This window comes from Orcinus orca, chromosome 13 (genome assembly GCF_937001465.1).
Source record: "Orcinus orca chromosome 13, mOrcOrc1.1, whole genome shotgun sequence".
Lineage (NCBI taxonomy): Eukaryota > Metazoa > Chordata > Mammalia > Artiodactyla > Delphinidae > Orcinus > Orcinus orca.
Window position 1 is genome coordinate 19,060,712 of NC_064571.1, and position 12,447 is coordinate 19,073,158.

The window sequence follows — 12,447 nt, forward strand, 5'->3', positions numbered from 1 at the left end:
ACCTTATCCACTTCATCTAGGTTATTCAATCTATTGGGGTACAGTTGTTCTAGTATACTTTTTTATATTGAAGTATAGTTGATTAAGAATATTATATTAGTTTCTGATGTACAACTTAGTGATCTAATATTTTTATAGGTTATATGCCATTCACATTTATTACAAAATAATGGTTATACTTCCCTGTGCTGTACAATATATCCTTGTTGCTTATTTATTGTGTACATAGTAGTTTGTGTCTCTTAATCCCATACCTGTATCTCATCTATCCCCCCTTTCCTCTCCCAACTTGTAACCATGAGTTTGTTCTCTATATCTGTGAGTCTATTTATGTTTTAATATATGCATTCATTTTATTTTTTCAATTCCACATATAAGTGTTAAAATAGAGTATTTGTCTTTCTCTGTCTTATTTCATGAAGCATAATACTCTTTAGGTCCACCCATGTTGTTGCAAATGGCAGGATTTCATACATTATTTTTATTTATTTATTTATTTTTTTTGCGGTACATGGGCCTCTCACTGTTATGGTCTCTCCCGTTGCAGAGCACAGGCTCCAAACACACAGGCTCAGTGGCCATGGCTCACAGGCCTAGCTATTCCATGGCATGTGGGATCTTCCTGGACTGGGGCACGAACCCATGTCCGCTGCATTGGCAGATGGACTCTCACCCGCTGTGTCACCAGGGAAACCCAAGATTTCATACTTTCTATGGTTGAGTAATATTCCAGTGTGTGTGTGTGTGTGTGTGTGTGTGTGTGTGTGTATTTTTTTCTTTATCCATTTATTTGTTGATGGAGACTTCACTTACTTCCATATCTTGGCTATTGTAAGTAATGCTGCTATGAACATTGGGGTACATGTATATTTTTGAATCACTGCATTCATTTTATTTGGATATACACCCAGGAATGAAATTGTTGGATCATACAGTAGTTCTATTTTTAGGTTTTTGAGGAAGCTCCATACTGTTCTCCATAGTGGCTGCACCATTTTATAATCCTACCAACAGTATGCTAGGGTTCCCTTTTCTTCACATACTCACCAACACTTGCTATTTGTAGACATTTTGATGGTAGCCATTTTGACAGGTGTAAGGTGATATCTTATTGTAATTTTGATTTACATTTCTCTGATGATTAGCAATGTTGAGCATTTTTTCATGTGCATGTTGGCCATCTGTGTATCTTCTTTTAAAAATGTCTATTCAGGTCTTCTGCACATTTTAATTGGGTTCTTTTTTCTGATATTGAGTCATATAAGCTATATATAAGTTTTTTATATTAATTCTTTATTGATCATATCATTTTCAAATATTTTCTCCCTTTCAGCAGGTTGCCTTTTGTTTTGTCAATGATTTCTTTTCTGTGCAAAAGCTTTTAAATTTAGGTCCCATTTATTTTTGCTTTTGTTTCTTTTGTCTTAGGAGACAGATCCAAAAAATATTGCTACTATTTATGTCAAAGAGTGTTCTGCCTATGTTCTCTTCTAGGATGTTTATAGTTTTAAATCTTACGTTTAGGTCTTTGATCCATTTTGAATTAATTTTTTATATATGAGGTGAGGAAAAGTTCTAATCTCATCCTTTTACATGTAGCTATCCAGTTTCCCCAGCACAACTTACTGAAGAGATTGTCTTTTCTCCATTGTATAATTTTGCCTCCTTTGTCACAGATTAATGACCCTAACTGTGTGGGTTTATTTCTGGGTTCTCTATTCTGTTCCATCCATCTATGTGTCTGGTATTAGGATAGCCACTCTTGCCTTCCTTTGGTTATTATTTGCATGGAATATTTTTCCCATCCTTCCACTTTCAACTGATATGTTTCTTTAGATCTGATGCGAGTCACTTGTAGACAACATATAGTTGGGCATTTGAAAACACAGCCACCTCTGTCAGTCTTTACAGACTGGTTCTGTAAAGGGAAAGGTCTTCACTAATCAACCTAGCATAAATGCTTATATTCTTTTCAGGCCTTTCTAAGCATGCCTGCTCCCTGGGCATGTGTGCGTGCTTTTCCCACCCAATATCCCTAGTTGTATGGTTTCCTTTAAATGTCTTATATTCCCTAACAGTCTCATCTCTGCTTCTTCTCAGAGTCTTAATGTTCTATTGTATTCCTCTGCCCATAATTTCTTGCCACCAATAGCTCACAGGTTTGTAGCCCCCCTACAGCTCTTAGATGCCATGGTGACTGCCACTGCTTTCAGTGGGCTCCAACCTGATATCCAAACTATGCCACCATTTCCACCATAGCTCCTTGTTAGACAAAACAGTAACCAGTCACTTAGGAAGCTGCAGACAAGCCAGAACAATGCAAACAAGTTTGACTCTCTTTTTTCCATTGCATGGGAGGAACCGGAAATTGGACAGCTTCTTCCTCATGCTTTGCCAGGGAAGAGGCAAGATATGGGTGAGCAAAGATACCTCCAAATTTCCTTCCATAATAAGTGTGACTTTATCTTGGTTAAACATTTGTTTGGCTACTACAAATCTGTAACTGGTTTCTATATTTCCTACAAAGCTACTTCAGTTGGTGTTTTGTTGTTTACTTTGTGTTTTCATGGATGAACAAGGGCCTGGAGCTTCCTAGTCCACCACTTGCTGTTGGCACTTTTAGGCACTAGCGTTAAAAAAAAAAATCATTAGCGGCCTTCTGTAGTTAATCACTTCCTTTCACTACCTTTAAAAATTCCACATTCTTCAAGTGAAGAGTAAGTACTGACCTCTTTTATTTGGTTAGTAGGCAATGACACAGCAACAGAGATCAAATGACTTATTATCTACTACCAGCAAATTTAGTGACTACAATTTATCAAATCACAATATTTTGAAGGCTTATTTTTCTTGACTCAGCTGTACACAGTATTTTATAGATCTTTATACTTCTAGTGTCTGAAAGTTTCCCTACCTGTAACTGATGCTCAAAAATGACGATGTAGTCATAATGACACATATAGCCAGTTTATCCATGAGTTAAGCCATGATCCAACTGATTATAAAAGTTGACTTCTAAAATTAAAATTGGCTTCACATTCTTCAACACTTAGTGGAGGAAAAACTAGAGATCTTCTGAAGGTAACCTATGTTTCCCTGGATATTTTAGGTCCTTAGAAGAATATAAAGATTTTATCTTTTGAACCATCAATCCTAGCAAAAAGGAAGTTGAGATTTATTTAGTTTCCACCCATCAGGAATATTGATCATCCATTATTCCAAGGTGCTACCTTTGTAGGAAATACCCCATGTAACTCCATTTGCTTGGGATTAATTACCTATTCCCTGTCTTTTCAAATATACCATATATTTGGTTTGTTCTAACCCATGTTCACATACTATTTTGTAGATATTTTTTGGTTTTCTGACTCTTTAGTCTCCCTGAATAAATTATATAGTACTTTAATCATTCTTACTCCACATCTAGTTATTCAAGGAGTAACTGCATTTTTTTCTTACATTTCTATCACATATGTCCCTTTTAACTAATATTAGTTAGCCCCTTTCATGTCTCACCTCCTCATAGATTATCAGTTTCATCTTATGTAGGAACTGCTTGCTTGTGTCACCATTCCACTTAAAAACTCCACATTTCCTGTTGATAGTGGTCACACTCCTTCATGGCCCACCTTAGTCTAGCCTCATACTACATTTCCACATTTATTTTCCCCTAATCCACATTATGTTTCCTGTGACAGCACTTGTCTTCAGACCTTAAAGTATGCTGTTCTTTTTTCCTTGAATGCTCACTCCAGTCATTCCCCTTACCAAATGTATTCATTTATACATTTCATTCATGTAGAATATATTTAATTATTGTTTCCTCATTTCCAAATCCTATCTCTTCCATTAATCCTTCCCCAAATACTTTAGTTCCCAATGTGTTTTGACAATTTTTGTCCTACACAGTAGTCATTTTTTTTACCTTCTTCATTTGTCACATTGAACATGATTTCACGACATATTTACTTATCATTTTCTGTCTGTATCCTACGTTCCCAGCTAGACTATATTTTCTTGAGGCCAGGAAACAAACGCTAAGCTTTTTTATTGCTAGAGTGCTCTCAGCACAGTATTGATATTTAATTATGTATCTGAATAGTTATTATTCTCCTTGATCACAAGAGAAATGATGGGCAGTGATGACTTTTACTCAGTAAACTTTGGTAAAATAAATAAAATCAAGGACTGATTTCCAGAAACCACACACATAAAACATTGCTCACACTCATGTATTAAAACATTTAACTCGGGCTTCCCTGGTGGTGCAGTGGTTGAGAGTCCGCTTGCCGATGCAGGGGACACGGGTTCGTGCCCCGGTCCGGAAGATCCCACATGCCGCGGAGCGGCTGGGCCCGTGAGCCATGGCCACTGAGCCTGCGCGTCCGGAGCCTGTGCTCCGCAACGGGAGAGGCCACAACAGTGAGAGGCCCGCATAGCGCAAAAAAAAAATTAACTCAAATTTAAGGGCAAAGTCAATGACATTCTCTAGATGCTCCTCTGATGCCTGCTGACTGTTTTTCAGGATTTGCCAAGAAGCCTTTGAATTTTAAAAGTTTCTTGGCTAGTCTGAAGAGTACTTTCAACCCATGAAATCACAGAATGCATAAACCCAGAGAGTTACACAATGTTACCAATAAGTACACACAGTGGTGTGCTCAACTTAGGACCTGGCTCAGAGGACGCATTCCATAAATAGTTGTGACAATGTCAATAGTTGCCTTTCTCAGTGTTTATGCAAATTAAGGGAGCAAGGTAGTTGAAATAGTGGTTTAATGATTAGTGTTGAAAATCACTCTACAGCTTTCATCGTGGCTTCTCCATCCGTAGATCATTCTCAGCCTGAGTGGTGTTTTCATCATGGGGTGGTGGTGAGCAGTGATTTGAGCAGAACCATCTCTAAATAACATTTTGGACTGTTTCTTCTTCCACAACTTCTCAGTCTCTTCTCTTTGGGACTTTGTACCTAAGCTGACACAAAGCATAGGTGTCCATGTCTCCCAATATGTTATCACATTGCTAAGAAATGCACACGTTTTACCAGAAGTCTTCTGGAGACATACTATAACTTGCAAACTTGTAGAGATCATTCAAATGGGAGGAGTTTCGAGAACTCAAATGAATATTAGTTTTTTTATTTCCTCACTCCTCAAGCTATAGCTGAAAGACTACAGCCCACTCTTTCTTAGTAATGGGACATAGACCCTCTTTTTTACAGTATATATAAAAAATGAATGAATGAATAAAATATTGAAATGAATAAAATATTTTGAAATTAATGGACCTCTCTCTCTCTCTCTCTCTCTCTCTCTCTATATATATATATATATATATATATATATATATATATTTATTCAGTTTCTCTCTGAGAACACATTAAGTTTCTTAAGTTTAGCCCAGGGCTAAACGTGGCCCAGAAAATTCTAACACATGACTTTCTCATTTTAGATTCAGTTTGAAAGTGAATAAAAACACATGGGAAAACACACACAAAAAACAATTCCTGGACTTAAAGATATCCCAGAGTTTTCTTTACATATCACCTAGCTACTTTTACCTCCAATTTCTAAAAATGAACACAAAGCATTTTTAATCAGTTTTCAAGAAGATGAGCTAATCTTTTATAAGCATGCATTCAAAGAAGGAAAGCATTCTTCAGATGTCAAGATTAAATGTGTTTATTTCGAGTTAGTGGATACAATGGTATATTAGATACCAGCACTCCAAGCTACACCTATGTATTTGCCTCTAAATCTTCACACACTGTCAGTTTCCATTCCTCTAACATTCCATCACTGGGCTTCCTATTTCTAGCAAAATCATAGTTCAAATTTTTAAAAAAGTAAAAGCAAGATGATCACCACATTGTGCTTCCAGTGCCCCCAGAAGGATAATAATTGTTTTAAATAAATGTTTATGTTTTCAGTAAAGGGGGAAATTGATAACATGAGCACTAGTAATGGCACGACTAGGAGAGAAAGAACAGAATACAGATTAAAAGAAACATTTTCGGCTGGACGAGTTAGTTTCCCCTTAGTAAAAACTCCACATAATATCATCGATATGATGTCAACGTTAAATTGCTCAATTTGTGGGCCACACACTTAAGCGTATTGGCTAGTACACTTTTGCACTGAAACAGAAGCAATACAAGCTTTATGTTCTACCATTACACTTCCAGATTTTTCGCTTATTAATATACCTGCCAACTTAATGATTCTTGCATGCATTAGAGTTTGCTTTTGTAGAGTTAAGTTTATTTTCCCCATCCCTCCCGCTCCCATAAACATTGCAATGTGAACTCTTTGCCCAATTTTACTAGAATGTTGCAAAGGACAGCTCTGTGCCACCTTGGGACAGGAACTCCCTGTCCCCTCCCTGGGCTACAGATGGATCAGCACTATTGATCACATCTCATCTTACATGCAAACAGACACTGCTCCCTTAGTTCCCCATGCCAGAGGCATATGAGTCAGCAGGTATACATACAAAAATGGAATTAAAAAGAAAAGAATAGAAAAGGAAAAGAAAGAAAAAGCTTTCTTGTTAAAGCCTATCGTCCTAGAAGGAATCCATTGCTTTGAATTCACTTAAAGCCTGTACAGGCGAAATGTGTTTCTTCTGAGAACCTCGTCTAACTCGTGTCTGGAATTCTTCAGGCTTTTCTCTCTTCACAAGGGGCTTCTTCTCTGGAGCCTTCATCTTCCAAGACACAACAGGTGAGTTGACAGCTGCTGTCCCATAGACCTTCTGATATTTTGTTGAGGCCACATAAGATGCTTTCACCGTGAGGACAACAGCATTCATCAGATTTTTAGCTGCCTGGATGAGCGATGTGGCACTGTCCAGCTGGAGTGGAAGAAGAATGAAATATACTTGGGTTAGCCAAGGCACAACATTCAGAAGATGGAGGTGCAATTTCTCAGTTAAAACAATGTTGTGTTTATGCAAGTATACAGTATTGCCGAAAAAGGAGCAGATTGTTACATGATAAGGAGAATAGGTTACAAAGCAGTCACCTGTCTTCTAGCCCTAATCCCAAAATAAAAAGAAAAAATAGAGGATACTCGACGATATGCAGTTTTCTAAAATCCCAGTACCTCGAAAGACAAAACCCTCCTTTTGGCATGTAAGAATTCCAACATAACAAAAGTTTTCCAAAGGGGAACATGTCATGTTATTGCATTAGGCTGATTGGTAATAATGACAATTATTTGAAAAGCATTTGGCAGGCACTAACGAATAAAACGTTATAAGGGGTTTTATGGCTCTCAGTGGAAGTATCTATTTGTAGACTATTTCTCCATCTTGAGCTCAGGATTGGTAGGGATGCAGGCAGCTAAGCAGAGGAATACGTCCATGGGTGTGCTGACATTTTACTTAGGTGTTTATTGTGCTGCGGTACCTGACTATTCCCAGGTCTTAAATATACCTCGTATAAAATATCAACAGTTGTGTCAGGCTTGCATAGGTCAAAGAACATTCAATGAGACCCCCTTATCCATGCGCTAATGAAATATTGATTTCTTACGATGTGCCAAATGCTATTTTAAGAACTTTGTTTCCCCACTTAACTCTCACAACGACCCTGTGATGGAGGTATTACTGTCATTGCCATTATATGGTGAGAGATCTGGTGCATGCAGAGGTCCAGCAATTTTCACAGGTTTATACAGCTTAAGTGATGGGGTCCTTAAAGACTGTACTACTGTGCCACACTGTCACCCTATTGGGTAGAATGGCTTTAAAATTGCTAAGACCAGTCACAACTTAGAGCAGAGTAGGTGTAGAAGTTCATCTCCAGACTCTAAGACCAGGTATTTTTCAAGTTACCTCTTTTCTGCTTTTAACCAGTTAGGCAGTGTGTTATAGACTGTATACTAGACCATTCGATAACTGTTTCAAACTCCTGGACCACAAAAGCTAGAAAAGTTCAAAACTCCATTTCTCAGACCCCCTTTCAGCCAGGATTCTACATGTCACCTAGTGAAAGGAAAGAATTAACAGCTGGACTGCAAATATTACTCCAGCCTCAGGGATGCCTGAATGCAGTCTGTTCATTAAACCTCTAATAGTAACTAAGGAAATGTATCCATTGCAGTTAAATGAGGGATCCAAGAATGTTCCTAAGTAATGTGCTCCTAGTTGCTGAGATTGTTCATTGTATAACTTGTAATCGGTGTAGCTATATTAGAGAATAGGAACTAGGTGTACAACCTTCTGGGTATGAAGTAATTAACAGTGTTATGCCCAGTGACCCCAAACACAGTGACTCCACTATGTGATGTGACCTGATTTCACTTAACTTGTCATTTCTTGTGACCAAAGCAAGTCCCAAGCAGTGACTGGGGACATCAGAAGTTATATCTAAAGCTAGGGGCAGGACAGGAATAAAGACGCAGACATAGAGAATGGACTTGAGAACACGGGGAGGGGGAAGGGTAAGCTGGGACAAAGTGAGAGAGTGGCATGGACATATATACACTACCAAATATAAAATAGATAGCTAGTGGGAAGCAGCCGCATAACACAGGGAGATCAGCTCAGTTCTTTGTGACCACCTAGAGGGGTGGGATAGGGAGGATGGGAGGGAGACACAAGAGAGAGGAGATATAGGGATATATGTATATGTACAGTTGATTCACTTGTTATAAAGCAGAAACTAACACACCATTGTAAAGCAATTCTACTCCATAACAGATGTTAAAAAAAAGAAGTTATATCTAAAGACTCTATTATGTTGTTCTGGCTGTTATCTGTTCTACATCTTTTATTAAAGCTAAATAAACATTATTCTGAGTTTAAAAATTCTATGAGAAATGAACTCAATTCTTCTACCATAAAAAAGCTCATAAAATCAGATTATTTGAGAAAACAATGGAAGAAGCTTTCTACGTATGAATTTCTTGCAATACCATAAAACTGAGGCTTCACCACACACACACATGATTAAAAGCCAGTATTACATTGACGCCACAATAATATAGAGAAGCTGAGATTTGTGGATTAGAGCCACGACTCAATGAATATATAATTGATTGCTTTGCAAATTAAATCAACCAATTGGATAGAGTAACTAGTTATGTTACCAATTCTATTACACTGTATAAGGTGTCCATATACCAAAATAACTGTTTAACCCATAATGTTTACTTTTACAGCATAAGTTTCTAAAGTTAGCTAAGGAGAAGCAAATTCTAGATTATTCATGTTAATAGAAGGGAAAACAGGCACAGATTGGTCCAGTGATTCTCTAAGTACAGTCTCTGAACCAGCATCACCTGGGAACCTGTTAGAAATGCACTCTCTCAGGCCAATCCCCACATTTCTGAATCAAAAAAACTGGCAATCCAGGGGATTCTGATTCATGCCAAAGGTTAAGAACCACTGGATTAATGACACCCAAGGACTCTCTCAAGGATTATTTCAACCAATGATTTCAGGACTTCCACCATCAACAAGTTTGGTAACATCACAGCTAATTATCCAACTGAATCTCACTTTTTCATCTTTCCAATTATACCCCCAGGCAGAAGTACAAATAATGAAGAAAATAGATAAGATAGCAAAATGCTGGGATGATTAGATCAGTCATAGTTTCTTTAGGAGCTAGATACCATACGCCTTGGCCAATTGACAGTTCCCTGTAAAAGTCTATAAGGTTTCAGAAAAGAGTAAAATTCGGTCATAAAGTTAGTTACTTTTGTTGTGTGCTATGGGTAAAGAGAGAGTAGAATTATATTATATCAGGGGCAGTTCTGTTGATTTGCTTTGGGGTAACAGAATTAGCAGAATTAGATTAGGGCAAGATATGTCTATTGTATTTTAAATTGTCCCCCGAAAAGCAAATCTTGGGAGAATTGAGTTGGGAGAATTGAGTGGATCCAAAAAGAAGAATTACAAATAATTTGGAGATTTTTACCACAGATTCCATTTTCAGATAGATGGTGTCTAATTCTGCTGCAAAAATATGATAGCCTGTTTCTTCTTCAGAACCCCTTTGCTCTCCCAGCCTGACACAGGAATCCTATGAATAAACCTAACACATTAGTTGACAGTGAGACAGCTCTAAATTATAAAGTCAATGATTTTGTTCAAGCCACCTGGTGGGGCAGGTACTGAATTCATGGCAAGGCAAAGCGAGGAGGTGAGGGCCAGGTAAGCCTGAACAAATATACTCCAAGGCAATAAGGCCAATCTAAAATTAATATAAAATTTGACTTCTTCTTAAAACTTGAATTCCCCAGGGATAAATTTTACCATTTGCCCTATACCCACTGTAATGATTTAGATCATTTTCAGCACAATCATAATTTGTTTTATTTAAAAATGGGTCTCCTTTATACTTGTCCAAAATAGCACTGAGACCTGGTTTCCAAGTGGCACATCTTGCTAAAAATTCACTTCCTAAAGAAAATACATTAAAAAGAGTAAAGCTACATGGAAAGAAGATTTTTAAATGGAAAGTTTAAGAAAACTTATTTCACATAATTGTGCTCTATTTTGTGGTGTATACTGTAACTAGGGCATTTTCAAACAAGACGTGTTAATGAAATTCTAATAATATTAATACCCAACATTACTTGAGCACTTACTAGGTGCTTGGCATTGCCTTAGTCCTTTTAATTAATTTGCATGACTCAAGTTTCAAAACTCCTTGTAGTAGAAACTGTTACCCCCATTTTAAAGATGAGAAAAGGAAAGCTTAGAGAGGTAGGATAACTTGTCCCTGTAGTAACTGGCAAAGTAGGAATTAAGACCTGTACTCTCTCTCTCCAAAGCCCAACATCTGAACCACTACATTGCATTACTTCTCTGAAGCATCATTTAATCTCTGGGGTCTTGTTTTTCAGTGACTAACTATCATTCGAAATGAACTGATCTCAATTATTAACTCTGTCTGGGCATCCTATAAACATCATGACTAAGTCTAGTGAGAGCGTCCATCTCACCTGGTCTGTGATTTTTAGTCTCATCCTCAGAGCCTGAATTCTTTCTAACTAAATCTCCTGGCTTGGGATGTGCTACTGCCCAGCAATCCTTCCTGGCCTTTTGACTGGTCTCCTGGCTTAGATGCACCTTGACGGCAGCAGTTCCTGGGATCCGATCCCTGCAGATTTTTCTTGTACTTGCTCTGTTTTTATGAAGTACATTCAATATACAGCAGTAATGACTGCTGTATATTGTTGTACCCTCAGGTGGGGCTCAGCTACTCTGGTTAGTGTCCTAAGCCTTTATCTGGGCTGGTCTTGCTAGCTTACATAAGTCTCAAAGGTGGACTGTCGCCAGCCATTCCTCAAGCTGGCTTGCATATACACTGAGTAGACTTATCCACAGAAAGAGACTTGTATCTTTTCCTGCTCAAGGGCCTTTCTATTCCTATGAGGCAGCCCATTAAATTCTTATATCAAGTCTAAGAGAAGTGGCTACTTAATTTAAAAAAATAATAATAATAGCTTACATTTAGCAAATGTTACCATGAGCCAGTCTCTGGACTAACTTCTCAAGTTTCCTTTCTCTCATTCAATCTCACATCCACCCCTCAGACAGGGAATACTATTATGCTCAGCTAAGTGGGAAAGCCAAGATTTAAACCCAGGAAGCCTAACTCCAGAGCCCATGCTCTAACCATTGCTCTATGATGCTTCTCAGTGTCGAGCATGGCAGACGAATCCATAGTCCCCAAATTTATCAAGCTGTACTAGATTAATTCTCTCTATTCTATTCCATAGGTGTCTGCTGTCCCTAACCACGGAAATTAGGCTTCTCCTAATTCTGTCACTATTCTTTTTAAAATATCAAAGTACTATTTTAAAAAGGCAACAGATGTTTCCTCACATCTTGTTCTATTACAGTCCATGAAAAGCAAATAAGGGCGGGAGAGCTGTTTTACAGCCAATTCTATAGGGTTTTTCTGGCTCTTTTTCTGCCTCTATTACCACTCTCTTCTTCTTAACCTCACTTAACTTCTAATAGACAGATTTCTCTTTCCCTACACTTTCCTCATTTTGCGTTTTGAGTAGCGAGAAATACTAGAGGGAAGACTTCCTGAAATGTGATTCTTCCATTAATTGATATTTGTGCTGCTTAATTCCTTATGAATTGTGAAAAGTGCTTACAATGACTCAAAATTTACGGGATCATCTGAAGATTTCTGAAACACCATGTCATTATGTTTCATGCTATTTCATTAACATGGGGATTATACTGCAAGAGGTGTTCAGTTCCAATAGAAATAGAATTTGACAGAAATGTGACTGCATGACTCAAACCACACTCTTTCAAATGAAAGTGCAACTGCATTTCTTGAAATACCAAATTGTCATTTACTCTCTACCCTACAGTCTATCCCTCTATTTTTCTACTGCTTTTCTAATGGGTTAAATAGAACGTTGTTCATGCCTGGATGGTTAAGATTGCTGAGGAAGGACAATTCTGAAATTCCTA

General features: G+C 37.8%; 1 protein-coding gene across 3 annotated transcripts in view; it reads right to left on the reverse strand.

Moving 5' to 3' along the window:
- Positions 1–5,662: 5,662 nt before the first annotated feature.
- CTNNA2 (catenin alpha 2) overlaps positions 5,663–12,447 on the reverse strand; it is a 1,200,774-nt gene continuing 1,193,989 nt past the window's right edge. For all 3 annotated transcript variants that reach the window (XM_049695784.1, XM_049695785.1, XM_049695786.1), the window contains one exon: positions 5,663–6,849. In XM_049695784.1, the coding sequence (XP_049551741.1) occupies positions 6,562–6,849 (288 nt within the window). In that variant the 3' untranslated portion in view covers positions 5,663–6,561. The remainder of the gene's footprint in view (positions 6,850–12,447) is intronic.